Here is a 25,500-nt window from a genome sequence, read left to right as displayed (position 1 = left end):
TTCACAATCCATTCAGGGGTCCTGAGTCCTGTCTCCCTCCTCTGACAACAAGGCTTCAGATGAGATTACTTTGTCAACATTATTGTACTTCATTTCAAGCACAGAGGTATTTTCATTACCTGAGACTATAAACCACAGGCTGCTGACAGTTTTGAAAAGCCTGTCATACCCACCTAGGTCTAACCCAGTCTAACTCCTCTCCACTTTTCAGGCACTTCAGAGTTTATTTGTGTATTTCCATTCAAACTGAGGTCATTTATTGCATCGTCAGGCAGAAAAGGAATCTGCAGGAAACTTGGCTTTTCATATCAATCCACACTTTATGCCATTTCCAAGAGTATTTCTGAAGCATAGAAGGTCCCAAGCTGTGGTATTGTTTATCTCTCACCAAATGCTCTTCAGCTCTCCCATACTGTGTTTGTTAATTAGAACATCCATGTGTCAAAGTGAAAAAGTGAAAAATGTTCTCACAGTTCATAATTTTCCAAACTCTATTATCTGTTAATTTCATTTATGCACAATAAGATGCCTTAAATGCAATACTCCTCCAAGTAAGGTGCTGCACAGTTTGCATGTAATATAAAGAAAATGCAGAAAACAACCCAACCAGACCTCAAGGATTTACAGCTTTGTAAACCCTGTTCTGACACTGATGTTGCTTTGACAGACGGCAATGCTGGCAAAGTCATTTACAAGATGAACACAGAAAAAAAAAAAAAAAAAAAAAAAAAAAAAAACGGACAAAACATGTCTACATTTCCTATTTCTGAAAAATGCAGAAAAATACTTTTGTGAGCTTAAAAACTGTCAATTCATTGTTTGTAATTAGTGTTATTACAGCTGTCAAGCCTTCCATTCTTGCACAGATCTCTACCCTTATCATGGGTGCAAATTATTCATTTGAAATTCCTGGTATTTTTGAATAATGGCTTGATTTCAGACAGACGTAAATAAAAACAGGCTTCTCATTTTTATCTAGCAATTGTCTATTTCCAGCTGAATTGCAACTGTTGCTTGCAGACAGGAAGCAACCTACAAGGCTGAAAAAGGAAGACACAGAAGTGCCAAAACGTTTCTGAATAGCCAATTGTGGCTGGCTCCAAATGCAAATCACTCCCCATAGACTCCCATGTTAAAATGCCCAACTTCACAGAAGAAATAAACATATTTACAGCCTGATACAAAAACTTGGCTCCACTGAATTAGCCAAGAGTTAGAAGATATATTATGAAATGTGCCTTGGCCTTAGGAATAACGCTGAGTCACAAATGTTAGCTAGTTAGATAAATGTACTAGCGATTATATCTTACATTAGAGCAGATAAACACACTCTTCTACCTATTCCTTATACTTATGCTCTTGTGTCTTTGGAGAGGCTTCAAACCCTTTAAATGCAAGGTATCTCTGTCATGACAGCTCTGTTCACTTCACCTTAACATGTGGCCCAAAGCTTGATGGGCCTGCTGTGTGTAGCTATGGTTGTTCAGACAACTTTCATCTTTACAGGATGCCAAGCTCACAAAATTTTATCCAACAAGCTACTTTTGAGGTGGTTATTTGGATCTCAATGCAACAAATATGAAAAAGCATCAAACTTAAATTTTTCCTCTCCAGTAATGTGAAGATCTTAGGGATCCTAATACCATCCAGCATGGCCTGAAGCAGAGAGAAACACAGAGCAAGCTGTGGATACTAGCAGCGCACAACCTGCAAAATACAGTTGAATTTGTTTAGAGAGGTGAAATGAGCACTGTAAAACCTCAGGATAATGGGTTGTGAGGGCATAGCCTTGGCAAGAAAAGCTGTACAGAAGAAGCAGAGGTGTTTGAAGAGGTGAGGCTGATTTTCCTCAGAGGAGGTGTGACATTTGAAATGTGACCATGAGAAAAAGGTAAACTGGACTTCCAGCCACTGACCGGGGCAGACACTGATACGTTGATATACAAAGCTACAGCGAATGCACACTTCCTTTGCTGAATCTTTGACAGCTTCATAGACTGACAGCAGAAGGAAGCTAAACGCCAATAAAATACTGGCATACTGACCTAATGGAACCATCTCATCTCACCTAAACTATGAAGCTCTGTTAAACCTCTAATGTTTCTTCATAATCACTTTTTTAAAAAGCTAGGAAGGTCTGCTATTGTCACGTCATCACATCTCAACTGGCCTCAAGTTCACCACTTTAGATGGTTTGTTTCAGCTTGCAGGACATATTGTGTGTTAAGGACCACTAAATATAAAAATGTAAATAAACAGCAATCTCATTTATTGCTATATCATTCACATAAATGTCAATATGACTGATTCCATACCCAGAATTTCAGGTTTCCCTTTGGTTTTCTATTTTATCATACTTTATTAATCATTAAGTAAAATTTGAGTACTTTACTTGGATATTTCCATTTTATGGTACTTTATACTACTCTACTATACCATGAAATACTGTACTCTTTACGGCAAAAAATGTATCTGATAGTTTTAGTTACTGGTTACTAGTAAAATTCTTTAGATTAAGATTATACATTTTTTAATGATTATGAATAAAAATAGCTCCTAAAATACAGTTTTTTTTACATTGTTAAAGATTAAATCAGTGGTTTCCAAACATTTTGACACTTGACAAGTAAAACCGTGTGGTTTGGGTCAATAGTCACAGATGTCAATACGTTGTTGGCAGAGGAGCAACTTCTTCTAAACAGTGTTTAGCAGTGTTTAGCTCAGTGGGTAGAGCACCCGCCCCATGTGTTGAGGCTATAGTCCTCCCTGCAGACGGCCCCGGTTTGAATCCCGTGCCGCGTGGCCCTATCCTCCCCTTCTGTAAGTCGCTTTGGATAAAAGCGTCTGCTAAATGACTAAACATCTAAGATGCTTTCATTTAAAAAATAATTAAAATTTTCACAATAAAGTTAAGTATTAGAAAAAAGTTTGAAAATGTATATTGATTTGTGTAACAGAACTTTGCTTTTCTCTAATTACCAAACTATAGATAATGTAGTTAAAACTAACTCTGCCTCAACCAGCAATAACATGCTGTTTAAATGTTTTTACAGCAGTATTTAAATCGAATAATGTATCAGTCACTTTTGCTGCATTTTGCTGATAATATTTGTGTTTTTTCTAAAGTAGTTCGAATGCAGGACTTTAACTTGTAATGGAGTATTTTGTAACTGTACAACTGGACAACACGTAAAGGATCTGAGTACTTCTTCCACCACGGCCCCTGATCAACACATCCCTGCCACTGTACCTTGTCGTCGTCTTCTGTTTGTACGACATGCTCAGTGTGTACAACAGGCAATAATAAATGTGAGACAAATGACAACCTGTGACATGGTCTGTGTGTTTTGGGAACAGGGTCACAGGAGAGACAGAGAGAGTAAGACATCTGCAGTATATCATCCAGTGCACCATCTTACTGAAATAACTTTGTGCCCAGGGAGATGATAACAGATCCAGAGATGCTGAATACTGATGAGTACCATCCATCACTTCAGAAAACTAAAGGTAAAAGAGTTCAGCACAATATAAGTGTCCCAGACAGTCACAGAGTCGACATGTTGATCAGCCCCCCACACCCCACCTCCCTCTCTCAGAGTGAGTAGGAAAACGAAGCCCTAAGATACTCGATTGTGCTTCAGGGCACTAACAGCCGCCGTCGAGTGGAAAACAGCTGTGCTTGTTTTTTGTATGTTTGTTTGAGTCTTTACAAAACTTCTCACTCTTCACCGGAGAGGTGCCTGTAGAGGACGGTTTATCTGCTTCCTGCACTGTGTGACTGTTTAACTAAAGAAACTGCTGGAAACTAAAAGGTGCACAAACCTCCACTGACACTAAACTACTTTTCAAACTTCGAGGAAAAATCTAATCAAAAATCATTTCTAACAGTCTAACTCAGTTTTATTACTTTTACCTGCACACATATCCTTAAGGATTTGGATTCAGACTTATGCTTCTGTTAGTTTAATTATAATGGATATAAACAATAACAGCCTACTTTCAGACAGTTTTTCTTTTTTATTGCAAATCTCAGAGCGATTTTTGAGACGCTGACAGGCACTATCAAACTAAATGTCAAAATATGAAAATCAACTTACATTCAAGCAAGTACAGATTCTGTCTGAGGCCTGTACTACAAAGCAAGTTCAACATACTCAGGATATCTTTTTGTTTTGAAGCTTAACTTAACATTGTCTGTTTTGTCTGTCTGTACTATTAACCTGGTTAACTGGCTCAGTTTACCGGGGTTTAACTATCCGGTTATGAGCTCATTCATGTGAAAGAGGAAAAGTTTCTAATTATAGCCCAGTCAGAACAATGAAAAAAGTACTTAATGTGAAATGAGGAAATGGTGATACACGCCAGTGAGTTCAGTTACAGCAACATCCAAAAGTTTAAGGTGAAACGTAAACAATATCACCACATGACTAGAACAGAAAAAGAAAAGCTAGAAATATGTTCAGACTGTGGATAAACTGTAAATGAGAACATGAATTATCATTAAGCTAAGTCTGTTTGCTGTTTTGTCTAATGATGAGCAAATTATGTGATGCAGATAAAACAATTGTGCATGAACATTAGACTGATTTTCTGAGGCTGGACTAACAAGTGTTGAGCAGTGAGCACAGTCTCAGCCTGGCCGGCTGACATAAATTTGTCTCTTGCAGACAACTGTGTTGGGACAGAAGATGTCTGTGTGACATGTCACATGTATGACCTCACACTGTCACAATGTGCTGTATATGCAGTCTTGTCATCTCTGTGTCAGCGTGACTCACAAAAAAAAAAAAAAAAAAAAAAAAATCTATAAAAAAGTGTAACTCTCATTGTTGGTTGGTCCAACACTTTGGTCCTGATTGAAAAAACTCAGCAACAAGTGAAATACACAATATTCACACATCTCTTGAATGAAACCTAATGACTTTGGTAAACCCTTAATTCTCCAGTTAGTATCATTATCAGGTCAAAATTCAGTTTGTCCAACTCTCTGGTTTATGACCAAACACCTTTAAAACAAATGAGATTTAATTCAGCCTCAGCTGCACTTTGTGTCTTTGCATTTATGAAAACACTGATGGTGGTGAAAACTGTGCAGAACTGACGACCTGTAACATTAATATTATACTTAATGTTCAGAATAAATGAATTATGTTTCTTGGATCTCTTCAGTTAATTTTTACAACTTTACTGACCCAAACCTCTGCATCCCTGCTATCAGAAAATCTCAATTGATTGGATAAGTTGACTTGTCTGCTTAATACTATTTTCACAGATAAATTATTACTGCCATGCACATCTCAACACCTTGCTCACAACATGATATTGTGATAAAGACCTATATTTTGACGCCACTTTTACTAAGGGTGGCTTATAGAGTGCTGCAGGGATGCATATTTTTGTAGGCATGAATTGATAGAGCAAATTACATAACAATTCATCCAATAGTTGATAAAACGTTACCTTCTAAACCACAAATACTAGATAAAGTCACGTGATCACCAAAGTCCTTGGGAATTATTCTCTGGGTACCATGAATGTCTGTACAAAATTTCCTGGCAATGCTTCCCAAAATTAGTTGAGATATTTCAATATGAACCGAAGTGGTGAACTGACTGACAGACCAACATCCCTTAAGGCACAATTTGGAATTCAGCTTTTATGTAGGCCTTTTTTTAAAATGGAGGCCTAACAATATGATTTCTTTACAAAAGGTAGTGAAGCTTCACAGAGCCAGAAGCACAGTTATCTCTATTTAAAAACAAACAAAAAAAAAACTAATTATGTTTACATTTAACTACAGGAGAGCTGCTATTTTCACAAAGTCCTCATAAGTAAATTCACTTCTCCAGTTCTTTCATGTCCTTCTCAAAGTTGTCATCTTAAAGTATTTTGTGGAGAGGTCCATAATCATCATCATCATCATTTCGTGGCTGTGTATAGTCAAAGTAATAGTTTGACTGTTAAAGCAGTTTGAATCCTGTGCCTGCAGACGGGAACCCAGCAGTCTGACAGCTTAGCTGAGACGCTCTGCTGCCAGGCTGACTGCTAACAACCAGAGAAATGTTTGTTCATCTGTGTGTTGGTGACACACCAGGCACGCCGGTAATTCTGCTGACTCTCACCATCCAAGACCTCCCTTGTTGGAAAATTACATTTAGAGCACACTCCTAGATAAACTGTTCTCTGCAACATAATTAACTACTTTTTTCCTCTGTGAAGCCGTATGAAAACAATGCTGTAATTTCTTCCGAGCCAACTACATTAATATGTGGCTCCACAGGAGGCAGACTAATCAGCAGAATTAAATGATCAAAAGAAAAATGAAATGCAACGGAGTGGCAATTAAAACATTTATCTTAAGTCTGTGAGGTTTAACCCTCATCACATTAACACACACACAGAGAGAGAGAGAGAGAGAGAGAGAGAGAGAGAGAGAGAGAGAGAGAGAGAGAGAGAGAGAGAGAGAGAGAGAGAGAGAGAGAGAGAGAGAGAGAGAGAGAGAGAGAGCAACAAAAATAAAAAATAAAAAAAATGACTAAACACATTAGCAATGAGAAAAAAAAATTCAAATACCATACAAAATTGAATTAGTCAGTCTTATGCAGATTTGGGACAATTGCTGCAGGTTACATCATTTCTACTAATGGAGGCATGATGAGAATGTCATAATGGTTCATATTTGCATTTCAAAATAGGGACAAGACATTGAATGGCATACTTCTCACTGGGGGGGACATTAAATCAAACAAAAAAAAAGGTTAACTAAAATAAAATTTATTTATAAAATTATTATTCACTTCCTCCTTTTTTGCCTCTCAAAGTTTTAGAGCTGGCTTTTCCCAACGGGTGGAGAAGAACTCAAGTTTCCAAGAGATTTTAATGATCAAGCAAAGCATTTCCTTCTTTTTCAGTAAAACAAAAAAAGGTTTGTGCTGTCCTCCAAATTATATGACAAAATGACATTGTATAGAAGTATGATGCAAGAAGGACCATGGTTACAATTAAAGGAAACCAAAACTGACAGTCAGTAGCGCATGGGAGACAAACAGCAGTCCCCAATGTCAAAGTTTGACATTTAATTGTCCCCGACTTCCTCCCTTCGCTGACATGGAGGATTGATAACCTCATTCTACTTTGTTTGCTATTATTTATCAAGTTATAAACTGAAATTATGTCACAACATGAACTTTTCAACTGAATATCTTCACATTTCCTGATTACCTGCTTCATTCTTTAACATGAATAAATCCTTGTGGTCACAACAGAGGATGTGCAGTATTTCAGCAGCTGATTTTCAAAACATACAGCATGAAACTAAGAACAATAAACTATGACCTGGTCATATCTTCCTCACACAAAAGTATCAATGCCTTCAATATCACTGGTATATGGAGAAGAATTAATACCTTTTCACAGAGCATTTCTTAGTCTTCATTGTGGAGGTAAAGGCCATGATCCTGACTCACAAAACATGGAGCTTCCAGATACAGGTGTTGTAATACTGCAATCAGCTGAAACCCCTGATGACACACAGGTGATCTGCATTTACTTGTTACGGAGCCTCTAAAACCAGTTGGCTACACCAGTGATGGGGTTTACTAATGCAGACTGATGCTAAAGTTTGGTTTTTTTCTTTTATTTGTAACAAATGTGTATTTCTTTTTATAGGTACTGTTTCTTTCTTGTGAAAAGGCATCATTACCTCTCTCTGTTTGAAGTTTCACGTTGAAATATTGTGTTTACATGCTCCTGTTTTTGTTATATATTTGTGAAGGACAGAGAGTCCTCAGGTGACATCCTGCAGCTGAAAAACTACTCAGTTCCCCAAGGTCTTCTCACCAACTCTCAAATCCTAAATAATAGCCCACATTGATAAATGCTTCTTGGAAAGGAAACTTCAGGGTTTCCTTTTTTTTTTTGGTAGTCTACTGGATCCTTCTCATTTGCTATAATGAGTAAAATGTGATCAAAAGAAAATGGGGCAATGGCCAAAACTACAGAAATAAAGATAAGGCATTATAAGGTTCTGGAGGAGGTTAAGTGAGGTCAGGTTTGGGGTGAGCACATGAATAGAGTAATTCAAAAAGGTACTTCACATAAAGAGAGGGAGGTCAGAATGGAATCGGTAAATAAGAGTCCTAATGTTTATAATTACTATTTATTTCAAGAGGCACTTACTTGGCCCGCTTCCACTGTGTAGCAGTCCACTCCTCAAGCTAACTAACATTAGGTCTGTCCTTAAACTGAAAGCAGTGAAGGTCATAGCAGTGTGATAGATAGATAGATACTGTATATTATCATAATCTGTACATAAAACTATTCTTATGTTAATCTTTAGTTTAATTGATTGGGACGGGAGCAAAAGTACAGGAGGATGCTAAGACGTGACGATCCCTTTAAGCAGAAGGCTTGCAGTAATACATTACTATACATACATGCATAACAATAATTCTTACAGAAAATTCTAGTTTGCAAAGTTTTTTTTATTTTTTTAGCAGTTTGAGCTGCATTTTTTAAATCCACATTTAGTAGCTTATGGTTTTCTTCTTCATTACCTTTGCTGGCACATTGCTGCATTAATGGCTGCAGATGAGTGGAATAATGTGAAAGCATTGTCAGAAATGTCTATTGCATAGCACAACACGTGCATCCTCCCGTGCACGTGAGACATACAAAACAGGGACACGTTTTGCTCCGCAGCGCTACTAGTGGTCAAAATCATTACAAGGTACCTTTAACTTGGTGAGTACAGTGTTATTCTGCCTGATATGAATGAAAGCCAAGCTCCCCATGCCTCCCCCACAGTTCGCACCCTGAACTTTGGTTGAATTCTGTAACTGCAACAATTAAGCATTTTCAATTAGCTAGCGCTCTAGCCTCGAACGGGCTTCTTCTCCAAGGCAACAGCAGCTAAGGCTCATGGGTATTTTAGTATTTAAAAATGTTGACCATGCCAGAGCGACATTTAAAATACCATGTCCCGGGAAAACAAAGTCATAACATTGACCTGTATCATCGCCTCATTGCCGGAGGATTCCTCTGTTTCATTCAAGCCCCCTCCCACTTTTTGTAAGTATTATTTTTTTATGTTAACTAAGAGCTATTTGACTTTTTTCCTGCTACAGCGTACATATCTTCTCTGAAAATCACTTGGCCTCATTTCTTCTCATTTGAGGCAGAAAATAAATACATCACAAACCAAAAGAGAGTTTATATGATGGCACCCTCTAGTACTGCATTAATTTGTATGAAGACCATTAATTCTCTGAGAAAGAGCTTGTTTTCATACAAATAGACAAATATTTGCAAGTTTCTATGACAGACGGCTTGAAGTCACACTCAGCCAGAAATCAGCCTGCTACACAACACAAGAGCTACAGACTCAGAACAGCAACCCTCATTAGTCTTCCAGCTCAAGTCTCCTTATATAACTAACAGATATGACCATATTTTGTTATGCAATAGTGATGTCAATTGAACATGAAGGTCTAAAAAAACATCTATTTTCATTTATTTGTAACATTTCAGATACTGTTAATGGTAAGAACTTACACATGAGAGGAGTTTATGTTTAAACACAATATTCGTGCAAGTATAGCCAGTTTTCAGAGGTCACAACCACCCAAAATATGCTAATAAACTACATTTCAAAGCTATTAACCCTCTTTAAAGGAGCCATGTCTGTAGTTTCAGTGAGGAAAAGGCAAAAACCAAACATCTGGCAGAAAAAACGTGACAGTGGTTTTCAGCAAACCGAAGATCAGTCCATCAACATGACATCCACTAAAATGTGAATATGAGAAAAAATTAGACACAATCATAACACCTTAGAGAACAGAGACTGTAGACACACTGTGGTGAGTTTAGTTCTGCATATAGTTTGTTATAACTGTCATGGAGAAAGTGACAATATCTTCATAGAGAGTGCTCAAACCTTCTCACAAAAGATGTTGTCTCTTCTAAGAAAAGGTAATTGTGTTGAAAAACCATTTTACAATAATGTCAACCCACTGGCAGGGAAGTAAGACTGTGACACAGAAGGACAGGACTTTATTGTTAAAACTTGTGTTGCTGTGCACCACAGAGCTGCAGCCGTGTGAAGGTGAGATGAGGGGAGTCAGGCAAACGAATCTGACATCACACACACACACACACACACACACACACACACACACACACACACACACACACACACACACACACACACACACACGAAAACCCAGTGATGGGTGAAATGAGAGAAGGAGTTGGGAGTGTCAGTGCATGGCTTAAAGACGGTGGGCAACTACAATGAATGTCCACACAGAACCAAACTCCTCAACTTCTCTTTTTTTGGACACTCTCCATCTCCTCTTCTCCCAACGCTTCGAGTCCTTCCTCTTCTTGTTCTTTCTTATCCCCCATCACACTCAGAGATCTATTGTCCTATAAATTCTCTATCTCTGTTTCACTTTTGAATGTTTGGCTTGGGGTCAGCTTTTACCACTTGTTTCCTTAATGATAAATGTAATTTTGGCCATTTCGTGATGAAGGATCACAGTGGTGTCTCTCAGTTAGAAAAGTACTACAATCCTTTGGTATATAAAACTTTGTAAATCAGCTGGATAATAACCAAGGTTGTTTTTCTTTGTTCTTGGAAAAGGGGCTCAGGAAAAATACACTGCAGGCCAGGAGGCACACGTTTTAGTAAAATAGCTCTGAAAACCTACCGTGCACTACTTCTCAGCATCAAACGGTGGACGGACAGATTTAGCAACCTGAACAACCTGCAGATGGTTAGTCCCTCCCCTCTGATAAAACCCATAGGAGCATCTCATAAAATAGTGCCCCTAAGGTGGCAATCAGAGTGGGCATTTGTTGTCAAGGTTCCAATAATAAGTTAAGCTTATGGAAAGGTCATGACAGCAGAAAACCAATAACTTTGGGTTTAAAACGGCAAACAAACAGCATTCTCCTGGGTCAGCGTGCTGTGTTTTGTCAACCCGTTCTCCCATACACACCCCAAACCTTTTTCTAACGTGGACATGTCAGTTTTTGTACAACATCACCTGACTTCCTCCTTTGCTCTCATCATGATAATTACAGCTGCTAGAGGTCGCTGTAACTATTTGTGACAGATGACCTCTACAGTCTTGCTTCAGGGGCAGACAGTCTCCATTTAGCTGTTGGAGAGTCAGATATTTCCCTCAAGAGTCGGTGAGGACCAAAATAGAGCTAAAAGAAAGTGAATATTGGACTTACATTCATCACGTGGCCAGATTGGTAATTTTACTCCAAATCTGTTGGAGGAGGAAATAGGCAAGTGTTTGCTAACACATTCTTCAGATTCCCATTTATAAGGTTGTATCAATGTTGTGTGTACAACCCCAAAAAAAACTATTAATGCAGATTTAAAATCATACTCGAAAGCAGTTTGATCAGTGAGTAAATTTGTTAAAATGTCATCTTTTAAATTTTGCGCTTCTCAAACTGTCTGAGTGACCACAGAGCCTGCTAACAAGTAGTGTAGCCTTTGTGTTGTTTTCGATATTAAATCCACTCCAATGTAAATTCAAACATTATTACTTGAATTGGTTGATTGACGGTGGTGTTAAAGTTCCCTGTAACTCACATTGCTTCACCAGTCTATAGTTCATGTTTTAAATTTTAAGTCAAAAATGATCAGCGTGAAATTTGAGGGGAAATGTGGACGAAGCTCACAGTTATCCTGCCCTGGGATTGTGCTAAATTTCACAAATCATCAACAGCCTATTAACCATCAAACACAGACAATGGGTAAGATCATTAACAATCAAATGAAACCTCTGTCACAACAGACAACAGGCGAGTGGTTCTTGGTCTGAAAAAGTTTAAGAAACACTGGCCTAAACCACCACCTGTCAATCAATCATCAGTGTCTGTAGGCTGAGGTCTTTCGTCTCTCCCTCTAAAGTAACTGTAGGGATCACATGGTTAAAAAAAAAAACATTTGTAGCGATGAGGATCAAAGTCTTTTTCTTGACCTTTGTTATTGAGCAGTTGTGAGAACAGTTTCGCCTCATGATCCATTTAGTAGCTGCTCTCGAACTTTTGATTATATCACATGACCTTTGTCAGCAGAGGGATTTTAACCATTTAACTTGGAAATGTAGATTTTGAGCTTTCTGATCACTGAATCTAAACTTTTAAAGCGACATGAGTGATAAGTCCTTAACATGCTTTTTCACTTCAGTGACACCAATGACAACTTCTGTCATCATCTTTTACAATAGTCTTGAAGTTAATGTGCAGTATGTTCAGTTTAAACAAATATGCACATCTATCTGTATTTTTCTTTCCATCATCAATACTTTTGAACTACCCACTTATTCTAAATGTACCAGAAAAGATATTTCTAAGGGATTCATCACTCAGTTATCAAAGGTTTTTATAAATTGGCTATAGATTGAAATACTGAAACACTGACAGGTGACCACAGGTGCATAATATGTTTAAACACATCATTCCACATTAACACACAGGCTGTTTCCGCTGGCAGCTGATGCCCACAGCCTCCATGAGTGACAATGAATAGTGACCTCAGCAGAATGTGGCTGATTCTTGGACCAATAACAAGTCATCTGATATAATGACAGAGCCGTTTGACGAATGGCTCTGTTTTTGGGGAGGCAGACATCCACTGGGGACTCAGCCTTGGCCAAACACAAAATCCCACAGGTCACAAAGGCAGATGGATGGACTGCAGTTCTCTGTCACTTTTATCGCTTAACTACTTGTCCCTGGATTAATAAATCTAGATTCAAGACTGACAGCCCCGGGAGGACACCACCAGCCGCCGCCATCTTTATGTAACCTTGACTTAATCAGAACCTCTTCATGACTCCACTTCTACTGAACACATTTTCATAAACGGCACTAAAGAATAAAAGTAGGGCCGATTTAACTTTGCTCTTTCCTCATGCTGGTTCCCTAAAACTCCACCATCTCATGAAGCATAAAAGACAGCAGGGATTGCCGAAAAAAATGTCTCACACATGCACACAAAATTGATTTTATTCAGAGGTTTATGTACTCTCAATGCAAACCAGCAGCTCATAGAAAAGTAATATATTCTGATGAGACAAGGCCGTTCGCATATGAATCAGGGAGCTAGGCCTAAATTTAAATCAGCTCTTCTTCCCAGCATTTCAGTTTTTTTCCCCGTCTGGCTGTGGACTGGAGGAGATGAATTCTGAGAAAATAACAGCACCTTAAAGATCCCCGCTCAGCCTTAGCTAGTTAAATAATCAAACACATCTCCCCAGCCCACAGTCTCAGCCATATGAGAGATGAAATGCTCCTGAATTTACCCCGCTGCTTCCAACAGTGCAATAATCAAAATGAAGACAGGATTGTGTTTTCCATAATGTCTTAGAAAAATGCTAAAGAAATGTGTCTACCTGTACACAGCTCGTGGTAAAGTGGTAACAAAACAAAAGGAGGAGAGTGTATGTGGGAGGAGGGAGGACCTGAGACATTTTTTGCGAAGGTAATGATGATGATGATGATGATGATGATGAGAATGATGTTGCGTTGAAAATCCTCGGCAGAAGAATGACAACACTGATCATTTGTTCAAACATTTAAAACAACTTACATTTTCCCGACAAGTGACCCCTCGCATTCATGCAAATAATGACTTTTCTTTCTCGCTGGCAGAAGCAGCAGCACCGTGACATTGTTACACTGCCACAAAACCACTTAGAGAGAGGTCAGAGGGAATGGCTGAGCACGCTGGAGACATCCTTCAACACCAGAGGCCATGTCATCTCCAACCCAACAGTCACCATGTGATTCTTTTAACCATGACCGGAATTTTTTCTCCCCCAACCTTAATGAGGTTTTAGTTGCCTTAACTGAACCAAACCTTACGTTTCCAGCTCATTAGAAATGTTCATGAGAGTTTGTGAAGGAACAACAACTTATTTTGGCATTTCTGTATGAAGTCTTGTTGGATTTGTTCTATACTTTCCCGACTAAAACTGTGGTCTTTGCTTTTATTACTCATTCAAAAATACATTGTGCACTAGGGTTGGGAAACTGGACAAATATACTTTGGATTTTGGTTACTGATGCTTAACTGGGTCTATTGGCGGTTACTTTTCTGGGGGCGATTTTGGGCTGCTGAAGCGGGCCTTGTCCAGTGGTAGGTGAGGGGGCCGCTGCTCTTGGTGATAATGTACCGGGCTCAGCAAGATGATGTATTCACAAATGCTTCCACAAATTGGTAAGTGTTCAAATCATTAGCCAGCACTATACGTTTGCAAAGATGGCAAATTGCTTCATTTCGGTCTTTTATACCAAAATAATCCCAAATAGATGAAGTTGAATTATTTTTCACAATGAGCTCTTCCATGATTGTATTTGCAGAAAATGGTGTTTGGGGAGTGGGCACATCCTTGCCCCAGTGTGTGTGTGTGTGTGTGTGTGTGTGTGTGTGTGTGTGTGTGTGTGCAGCACACAAACTAAAACATGAATATCATCAGCAATCAGTGGCTGTTGAAGTGACAGTGGACACTTTTGGTTTCGTCCAAACCTTTTGTGTATGTGTGGTCTGGACTCGTTTTAGGGGTTGGGTCTATAATGAGGTTGAGGTTAGGGTTATGGGGCCTGTAGTTACGATGGTTACAGAACCTTTCAAGCTCTGTTTTTAATTCATCACACTCTTAAGTGCCTTTTTTTATGTACATTGTCTAACAGCACATGCTGTTATCCCCCTTTGAGCGGTTCATTGTAGCTCACCCCTTCCTGTGACAGGAGGCTTTCCCCCTGTTGCTATAAATGTGTTTGCCTTCAGATATGATCAGATGACTTGTCATTCGAACTCTTTCGTTCAGGTCACAGACCTCTGGCTTTTGCTATCAAAGTTCACTACAATACAACTTTTTCCGCTTGCAGCCGCAACTCATTGCGTGACCATCACAAACACCGAACTTACAGTGAGGGAAATGATACTGAGGGTGGTAACAAGTATCTGAGTTGTCTAAATTACACACCTCTAGGTTGGGGTTGGGGATATAGCAGTGAGGATCTTCACAGGTAAGGGCCAGGTTATGCTGGAAGAGAATTAGTTTGTGTGACACTTTTTCCAACCATATCAGTTATCGATAGGTCGATTCGAATGGCTACGCTCAAAGCTGGAGGGAGAAGCCTTTTAATTATGGAGGCATCATTGCACATTTTCAGACAGTCTCTTCTGGACGGCTTTCACAGTGTTGCACTTATATCAAAAGTAATAATAATTTTAAAAAATTGTTGTGTAATGAATAAAAAAAGAGAGCCTGAGAGAGAGGGGGATATGCTTGGCCCGTGAAGTGGGCATTAACGTTGGATTGTCAGTTTCAGAACATTTCAGAAAGAAACATCTGTGTTTCCAGAGATGTTGAATTGCTCACAGCTTACGTTTGAACGTGAGCAAGAGAGCAAGAGAGACAGAGTCTACAGAGAAAGACAGAGACGAGTGTGACAATGACAGAAACGTGCTGCCCTCCATGCACAAAACATGATGAATGATGTGACAGTTGTTTACTGATCTGAAACCTTTTCGTTGCTTAGGAAGCATAGACTGGACAGAAGACAGGTATTTAATGGATGATAAAGGCTCAGGCTGATATACAGTTCACTGCAGAGCAAAATAGATGAGGCTCAGTGAAATCATACAGTAAAATTGCAGGTTTTGTCTCGGGCTCCATGCACAGAGGAAATTGTTGTGTCTGAGCCAGCACAGAAAGTGTTCCTCTTTCATCTGGATGTGGATCAATTTGAGTCCATACTATCCATACATCCTTTTATAAATAAATAAATAACAGTTGTCTTTCTAAACAATCAATACAGCTGAGAAACCACAATGCCCATTAATGCATCCACCCTCCTTCTCTATCCTCCCCTCGCACCAGCATCCTCCATCCATTCTTCCAATCAACCATTGATTTTACAACTTCTCTGAGCTGATTAACAGGGTGTGGGAAAACTCCTGATCTGTCAGGGTCATTACTGTTTTTTTGTTTTTTTTGTTTTTTTGTATGTCTGCCTACAGGGATGTCACACAAACAGCTGCTCTTATTCACAGCATCAGTCCAAGCCAGTGCAGTAATTACAGTGGGGAGGAAGGGTCATCAGATTTTACTGAGCCTCTACTTCACTTGCACAGCTACTGGAACTATTCATTAAAACCTCCCAGGAGGAAAATAATCTCATATGCACACAGGGACTCCACAACAGCATCTATCTTTCTATCCATCCAGCTCACTTGTTGCAGGGGGAATTCTCTCTTTCCTCTTATGCAGCTTTTAAATAAGAAACTTTTTTTGTGATTTCTCTCCAAATCATCCCTCCCAACCCAAGATCCCACTTTTTAAGGACGTTTTCTGAAACCTTCTCTGGGCTGAGGATGGACCAGCAGCATCCTCCTGTGCAGCTTCCCCCCACATCCCCACAGACACGCCACAGTCTCTCTCTCTCTCTCTCTTTCCCTCCTGAGAAAACATCAAATGCTGGAAAAAGCTAAACCACGCTCGCAACTTGTGGGATTCGCCATGTCTTGAAAACTTGACAGCCGTAAATCCCCAGAGGATGTGCGCTCCCTTTCGGTGGTCGGATCGGACCCAGCCAGCTGTTTAACGCACTACATTCACAGAAGCTGCAGCGCTGCTTCCAAATACTGGAGAAACGGATCCAAGATCAACTTGCAGCTGCAGCCTCACACTGATGTCCCCTTTACACATTTATAGAAAAAAAAAGTGAGAGCTCCTACAAAATAAAGGACGGCAAAATTAAGGCTCATCATTTTTTTTTTTTTTCATCTGAAACAATTAGTCAGTGAATCATTAGTTTCTCAGTTTTCAAAGTCGTTTAATTCATTTATCAGGTAAAATCACTTAAAGTTGCAGCTTCTCCAGATGTGAGGATTTGTTGCTTTGCCGTTTAATTTTGTTTTAAACTTAATATCTTTGTTTTTTGGACTGATCACTCCGTGATCAAATAAAATCAAAAAAATAATCGGTGGATTAATCGATAATAAATCCAGCCCTATAGTATAGACACAATATAAAGACTGTATATTTGAGTCTGTAGATCGACGAGTAGTAGATGAATATCCATCTGTTTTGAGTTTATTCTATCTAGAGAAATTAGTCCCTGTGTGTTCTTCTTCTTTATTATGCGGACAGTTAAAAGTCTCAGCAACAGTCCTGTGTGGCACCGAGGCTACAGAATGCCACCCCCCCACTGTTAGTCCATACCCTTATAGCTGAGTTGTGTCTTAGTGCAATAGGAAACCGTGGGGGTCCCGTTCAATAAAACAACACTCAACCCCCCTGTCCCCCCCGGAGCCGCTCACCTGTCCCACAGGAGCCGAGCAGCAGCAGCAGCGAGCCGAGCAGCGCAGTAATCCCAGCGAGGCTCTTCCTCCCCACAGGCATGTTGAAGTGACGGGACACCACAGAGTATAATCCCGCCTGTCTGAGCGGTGACAGTCCGTCCTCCCCCTCTGCTCCTCTCCTCTCCGGTTCGCTTCTCTGCTCCGCTCTCCTCCAGCTCCGCTCCGGTGCGCTGCAGTCGCCCTGCCGGTACCCAGTGGGGAGGAGGAGGATGCTGTCACACCGCCTGCCCTCCGTAAAGTGATGGAATGAAGAGAGGGAGCGGGGGAAGGAGGAAGGAGGGATTTAATGAGACTGTCGCAGGTCCGAGTCCGGCGCACCGCCTCCAGCACTGAGATCCTGGAAGTGCTCAGAGTTCCTGGAGGGAGTCCCAGCACCGGCTTCACCACAGCTCTGAGCGTGTGGCTGACTGATGTTTCACTCTTAATGCAGCCGCACACAGCAGCCGTGTCTCTGCCTGCTCTTCATGTTACTCCCTATGTCTTTGTGGTCTCTTTGCGTCTCTTTGCGCTTCTTTGTGGTTGTTTAGTGTCTCTCTTTGGTCGTTTTGCATCTCTGTCAGAAGGATGTTGTGAAGCCCACTGGCCCCTTGTACCCCTGGGCCTCTGCTTGGTGGGTCCATTTAGTAATCCATCCATAGATCAGTGAAACACAACTAATCCAGCTTTGCAAACTAACACAATTCTGAGATATTAAATGAAGCAGTTCTACATATGCAAGCAAGCAGAGGATCCGATCATTTGTTCAGCTTTAAAGATCCCCTCCCTACACGTTTAAGAGACAGCTGCTTTCCCTTCATCAAAAAGCTGCTGTTTATCCAAAAATATTACACTGTAGGTCCTAAATAATTTAAGAATTTATTAAAATTAGATCAACTTTTTCTTCCTCATTGAAAAAAAAATATGAATCTACAGCTGTGCTTGCTTTAAATACTGGACCAAAGAGGTCTCTAACTTCACTGAAGTGTTTTCACCTCTCACCTGTATAAGCTGGTCCACAGTTTACTTCCAAACCATAGACTTTAAATAAAGATGGATGTAGCCTCCACGTCGTCACCTATAGGTTTTCTAAAGAGCAGCTGTGAAGCTCAGAGTGGGCTGCTCCGCCGTCGCCATCTTGGCACTGCCTAACACTGGCTAATCGAAAAATGGACAAAGAGGTGGGGCGTGTGGAGCCGAGACTTCAGTGAATGCCGGTTTGTAGGAAGAATACGTTCACCCACCTGTCACTCAAAGCAGCCTCACACTCAGTTATACAGAACTTTAAGCCTTTATTTAAACAGGTGAGGTATATAAAAACTCACTCCCGTACAGTTGTCAGGAAGAGGGACGCTATTGAGACCAAAACTGTTTTTTGTACCAGGCTGTAAAGTTGGGTATTTTAACATTGAAGTCTGAGGGGATTGACTCTTTTGGAGTCAGCCTCAAATGGTTATTCAAGAAACTATAGTTTGAGGCATTTCAGTGTTGGCCTCATTTTTCAGCCTACATTTCAAAATAAGACTTACATTCATATAAAACTAAAAAGCTTTCCCAGTTACGTTGTGGTGGCACCGCAATCCCTGGCTGGATTACATTCAGCAGCAACATTTTATTTATGAATGAACCTCTATGTTTATTAATGGCACTGAATTTGCAAGGACTTGTTTGGAGTGGTGTCAGGATGCCGGGATGTCGTAAATGCACACAGCTGTCACACCTGGGACCAGGGTTCAAACAAAAGCACAAGGGTAAGATTAGGGCAAGATCATGGTTATGTCAGTGTGAACCTTTATTCTATTAAACCAGACCACAACCTTCCCCTAAGCTTAACCACGTGTACATATTGTACTGCAAGATTGGATATTTTGGCAAAAAACAAATATGTTGTCAGTGAGCATTTTACCGATATGTTCAGTTTCAACATGTTAAATTAAAACATAAATTGACAAAAGAGGAATAATCAAGAAACACTGTATTTGTACTATGTTTAAAAAAAAACAAAAAAAAAAAAACACAAATATTCATTTGTTAGAAATTATCTGAAATAATTTTCCTGTCCAAAAGATCTGTGCTCGAAAGTGAACATATTCATCCTAATAAGAGGTCAGTGTTACACACACACACACACACACACACACACACACACACACACACACACACACACACACACACACACACACACCCCTATATCATCATAAGGGACAATGGTGTCCTAATGTTTTATAGAGAAGCGCTCCTTTTTTCTTTCTTAACAAAAAATTCAGAGTGAAGTGTGAGGAGAAAGCCAGATGAAGGCAAAGGCTGGATCTGACCCTGAGACCTCAGAGCTACAATGCACCTCAGCCAAATAAAGACACCTTTCGACAGCTGAGGAAACCGTCAGCTCTGAAGCACACACCCCAGAGTCTGAAAATTTAAAAAGACCTCAGTTAAGTGACAGTTCTAGCCTGACACACCTCATCAGTCAAGGAAAGTTTGGCACAAATTCCCTGAACGTTTGATAATTATGCGTGTACTTTTCTACGTATTTTCATTAAAAGAACACTTGAATTTCAAAATAAGATGTCCATCAATCAAACAAATCTACCTCCCAGGGTCACACATTGACTGGCACAATGACGCCGTAAACTTTAAACAAACGCCCACAAATGTCAGTCACCCACAAATAACTCCGGAAATACCACTGACCTTCAAACTGGCAGAAAACAGCAGTGAAGCCTCTGTTGTTTCCTGTGAAGGTCATCAGTGGGAGCGGCAGTAGCTTAGCCTTGCTAGTGTTCATCCAAACAACCTTTGATCCTTGGTCTCAGCTGCATGCTGTTGCTTATCAAGGTCCTGTGTTGCCGGCTGCTAGCAGAGCCTCTCTTTGATGAGGGCACCTCACAAAGGAGATGAATTTTCCACTTTATATGACAATTCAGATATCATGTGTTGTGCAATAAAAGATCACTTCGCAAGTTATATAAATCTGCAGAGTTTTTGTGAGTCTACAGCACTTAAAAGACAAACACAACTGCACTGCATTTTTATGTCAATGATAAATCCTCTTATGAGTCTTGCTTGCACCCCAAAGTGTCCTTTTAACTGAAATTCTTCTTAGGTTTAATAACGAACAGACTACAATAAACAATACATTTGTTGTTTAGGTCGCTGTCTCCAAAAACTACCTGGTTGAGAGCTTTCTGATCTGGTGTCCCCACCAGACGACATCTTAAAACAATACTCACATGCTGGATGTACATTAGAGTTATTGGTCACTTTAATGATTCCGCCGCTGAAGAGATCTGCTTGTTGAGCAGCTACACTACAAGAAATGGGGATAAAATCCACAGTCCACACATGGATTGGTCAAGTGGTGGAGGACAGACACATGGAAGCAGAAATCATTTACCTGGTGTGCGGTTCATTGCTGCTTTTAACCAGACAATACAGAGCAGTTCAAGCTGGTTGTAGAAGTGGCTTGTGTAAAAACGACATACAAAAATGTAAATAGATAAAAAAGTATTGTCAAAAGAACACAAGCAAACCCAGTAATCAGCCAAATAGAAACTGGGCCCAAGGCTAAACTGGGCAGCTAGCACATGCTAACTCCAGCAAACTGCTGCTGCACTCCTATGAGGTTACACCTGGCTTTTATATAAGAGGCTCCTCCCACAGAGACAAACCAATGTTTAATCAATGAAGCAGCACAAACTACATTCATATATGGAAACAATCAAGATGATGTCGAACACATTGCTGTAACTTTAGCAACATGAATATTTTGTCTTAGGTTGTTGAGGGTACTTATGAAGTTAATTGTCTGAAAACAACCAAAAACCCAACCTCTGTACCCCACCCAACATGGTACAGTCTGGGATGCACTACTATAAAACATATTGGATGCTCTTACTTCCTGTTCAGCGGTCTGGGCCTTTTAGATGATCACATAGAACAGAGCAGAGAGCAGAGACATTTCAGTTACTGAAAAGAATTGAGTTTCATTGTGTGACAAATGTTTTATTTCATTAACATGAAAAAACTGTCAGTGTGCTCACTGAAATAACCGCTGTGCACAGTGATTAATCAGCTGGTCCGAGGGGTCTGGGGGGAGTAGGGGGAGATGTAACCCGGTGCCAGTCTGTGCAATGCTTTAAAAAACAAATAAGAGAATCTTTAAAACAAAAGAATTCATTGAAGCATCTTATGACAGCTCTTTGTTGAGGGTTTGTTGTAAAGGTTTGGGAAAGATTGAGGTCATGGATATAAAACACCAACACTGATCACAAACTGCAATCTTTGGTGTTAAAGTTGTGATGGGTGGATGAAGTCTTAAGTTCTTTTCATTTGTTCCGCTCTTTATATAGTGCAGCAAATTCTGGTGGTTTGCAAAACCTATAACAGCCCATCAAGATTATAGTTGAAGCCCATAGTTTAGTTGAAAAATTTTGCAAACCATCAAACTGAACAAAGCTCTTTTATTTGAAGCACTAGTGATGTTTGAAATCAGAAATCTTCAATCACATGGGCTTCTTCATTGGATACAAGCTCCAACACCATGTGTTGAAACAGATCTTCACAGGAGTCAAACAAGCTTCAGAGTTTCAGTATCATCACCCCCCCCCCCCCCACATCTATGTTCAAGTAAAACCTTCTCCAACCTCCTCCCTTTGAGGGTCTCAGGCAGTATCACGCAACTTCCACCTTTAGCTGACAAGAGTGGACACTCAATTTCACAGACACCAAAGGTTGCTTATCAGGAAAAGCTAAACATTGGTTATTTTACTGGAAGCATTTGAACAATTGAGTCATGTTGATTTTCTGGTGAGCAAAATGTTCCGATAACACTGTGAATGAAACAAAGAGGACCAGACTTATAGTGAGTGATAACCAACAAACTCTTTTCAGCACCTCTAAACTGATGCTATGTGTTGCAGTAACGTGAGGAAGTTTGCATCTTGAAGCATCAGGGAAGCCATTACAGTCTCAGCTCATCTAAAATAAGTACAATGTGGGCAAATATAAGAGATTTACATATAATTTGCATATGCATGATCATACAGGTGCAAAGCAGTTTACTTAAGTGTGAATCCACTCTGTGTGGCTCCATTTTCCTGCTCGACTGTACCTCTGAAATGAACACTAACAAGACCTAAGCGCTGAGCCAGAATGAGCTGCACAGCACCCGGTTCATTTCCCTACTGATACAGTGTAGTGCCAACAGTGATGAAGCTGCTGCATGATCATATTCAACAAAGCATGCGTGGTGAGGAATGATAGCTGGCAGCTGAGATGAGAGGAGGCACACGTTCATACGCAGTAAAGGAGGAGGGACGATGAAGAACAATGACTCTGAAGTGATCCAAGAGAAGAGGCACTGCGGTGAGAGACGGCAGGTAATACCAACCCAGAGGGAGGACACTGAGTGCGTGAGTGACAGAGGTTTACACACACACACACACACACACACACACACACACACACACACACACACACACAGCAACTGTTAACTCGCTCCACCAACTGACAGCACATGGAGGAATCAGTGGACTATGTAATGGCAATATCTGCTATGTAATAACCAAAAAAGGAGAAGAGTGTGCAAATCCACAGTAGACATATGCCATATATAAAAAAACGGATGAATATTCACTTAATTCAATTGCTCCCAAAGCAGAGTTCTTTTACTTAATGTGCACATTAGTAATAGAGGTAGAAGAGAAGGGACTCGGTCATGCAAACTCTTTAAGTTTGTACTTAACTTCATTTTAAAGGTCCTATATTGTATAAAGTGAGATTTCCATGTCTTTTTTTGTTATAAAGCAGGTCTAAGTTCTATCATTATACTGTGAAGTATCAAAGCACTCAGCCCACAGAGAAATGTACACAGCCTGTATTCAGAAACTGTGCCTTAAAATGAGCCATAAGACTTCTGTAACTTGCAAAGCAGTCAATCCTCTCAGTCAACCAAACCAGATATATTTTCATTTGATCACTCAACAGACAGTCAGCCAATCAGCCATCATCTTAAGAAGCTTGATTATTGTTGACGATGTTTGTGACCGAGAGAGACTGTCCTCCTGTAAAAAACGAGCCCAGAGGTCGTTTGTGCGGCGAGGGGAAGAGACAAAGTCTGCGTTTGGAGGTTGGGGTGGATGGATGGGTCGACAAACACAGGACCATGATACAGGAGAGAAGTGTTCGATTCCCATGTGGAAGTAACAGCTTATGCTGTTACGAAGTTAACCGCGTTGTTATTATTGTAACCATGACAACTAAGATCATGTAATGTTGAGGAAGCATTTCAACCCAAATCAGGAACTTTTCCTAAACCTAACCGAGTAGTTACTGTGTTTAAACCTAACCAAGCCATGATAGTAACCATGGTGACAAAGCAGGGATACTGCTCTCGATACAGTCAGTGTGTTTATTACTGTAACCATGACAACCAAGATCCGGTACGCCTGCCTGTAGGGGCGCTATGGGTCACATCAGAGGGCTGAAGGTGGTTCATGTCTTAATACAGTCACTGAAAAGCTAGTGTATCCCTGAGAACAACAAAACCTTGATGGAATAAAACCTACAGAGATTCAAAGTTAAGCAGTCATTCATGTTCTTTCCCTTTGTGTCTTGCTTTCTGTATCCCTGTTCTCTTATTCTGTTATTCTATTTTCTCTTCTCCAGCTTTGGTCCCCCAAGGTCTTTCCCCATTCTCTCATTATAAAACACTCGTGTAGTAAAGAAAACACTTCTGAAAATTCAAAGAGAAAATCCCTCTCTCTAAATAGGATGTTGTTTCATAGATGGGAACATTATGCTGCCATCACCGACCTCTCCTCCTATGAAAGGCAAAATTGAAAATTAGATTGATGCTATTTGTCCTCTTGATTATTTGTTCCCATATCTGAAAGATCAGATGAAATTGCCTTACAGTCTAACAGAAACCATTCTGTAGTGGAGGTGTGAGAAAAGTAATTTCTCCCACATGGTGAAAATGCATCGTCTCATCTCAGCTGCCTGACTTGTTCATTCTCAGAGATGTCTTCTAAATTATTACCATGAAAATATATATCCACCGTTCTACTTTGAATGCAAACGTGTTTTATTATTATCATATTATTGTTACTTAGTGAGATTTATCATAATGAGTGTGGTCTGCATGGATTTCTTTTCCAATGACTTTTTCACTTAAAGAGAAACTCCAAAGGAAATTGCAAAAAAGACCAGTGTTGAACAAATTAAAAAAAACAGTACAGTCACAAAAACAGCTAGCATTGATTTACAAAAAAATGTCTGTCCTTTTTCAAGACTGTCCACCGTCTCCCGTTTCCTCCCATTGAAGGCTGAGTGTGGAGCTTAGTTGGTGACAGGAGGAAGCAGGCTGCAGCTCGAACTGAAGGTGCAGAGACACTAAGTTATGCATGGGTTCACATCAGATCTGTCTGTCTAAATCGGCTCATTTTGTCCAGCTTTCTGTACTGCGCATTGGACTTTTTGTTATGCCAACACTCAGAGGCAAAAGCTTCTCTGGAACTAGAGTTAAACTTCAACGAGCGGAGGCAGAAAAGTGAAGGCATCCTGGCTTAGTAATAAGCCCCAGTAAAAAAAAAAAAAGCTAAAATTATGTAAGCTACCACTGCTGCGGGCTGGAAAAGACAACTTTTTCTTACTGTTAATTGTTAAATGGATTCCTTTGTTTAACAGGGAGATGTTGTCTGTTGCACATTTATTGTGTAAAACAATTTATCTCATTTAATGAAGGAAGTTGAATCGAGATGCTGATTATTTATTGACTATTAGAATATCTTTCTGTTTCTGCAAAGAGGTCAAAAAACCCGCAGGCCACAGGGACATAGCCATGGAACTGGGAGGGATTCAGGAACACACATTATTCAGAACTTCATAATCAGGCTAATAATGATTAAAATATCCTTTTCTTAGAGCTGTTCCTCACAAAGTTACAAAATGTACTACAGGAAAGCAAACATGAGAGCAAGCAAAAAGCAAGCAAACAAACAATGAAATTATAAAACACGGGGTAGATGAAAATAATGTCAAAAGGAAATGAAAACATAAAATGGCCAGACTGGAATTGTAAACCCAGAAGACATATACAAATATTTTCTTACAAAAGAATGTTTAAA

The 25,500-nt window shown here is 39.9% G+C and overlaps 1 protein-coding gene across 7 annotated transcripts in view; it reads right to left on the bottom strand.

Moving 5' to 3' along the window:
• LOC139626197 (contactin-associated protein-like 4) overlaps nt 1-21,295 on the bottom strand; it is a 103,951-nt gene extending 82,656 nt beyond the window's left edge. Inside the window, exons 1-4 of one of the 7 annotated variants that reach the window (XM_071486464.1) lie at nt 20,769-21,295; nt 20,605-20,681; nt 20,066-20,256; nt 17,357-19,783 (exon numbers count right to left, since the gene is read on the bottom strand). In XM_071486464.1, the coding sequence (XP_071342565.1) occupies nt 17,357-17,438 (82 nt within the window). In that variant the 5' untranslated portion in view covers nt 17,439-19,783; nt 20,066-20,256; nt 20,605-20,681; nt 20,769-21,295. Of the gene's footprint in view, nt 1-7,406; nt 9,504-17,356; nt 20,257-20,604; nt 20,682-20,768 lie in introns of those variants that run through there. The other 6 variants (XM_071486465.1, XM_071486469.1, XM_071486467.1 and 3 more) reach the window with 6 other exon arrangements.
• Between the last annotated feature and the right edge of the window lie 4,205 nt (nt 21,296-25,500).

Source organism: Trachinotus anak, unplaced genomic scaffold, assembly GCF_046630095.1.
Source record: "Trachinotus anak isolate AG129_WGS33_773 ecotype Australia unplaced genomic scaffold, CSIRO_AGI_Tana_v1 ptg000010l, whole genome shotgun sequence".
NCBI lineage: Eukaryota > Metazoa > Chordata > Actinopteri > Carangiformes > Carangidae > Trachinotus > Trachinotus anak.
The sequence above is the reverse complement of the archived record's forward strand: the minus strand, read 5'-3'. Positions and strand labels throughout refer to the sequence as shown.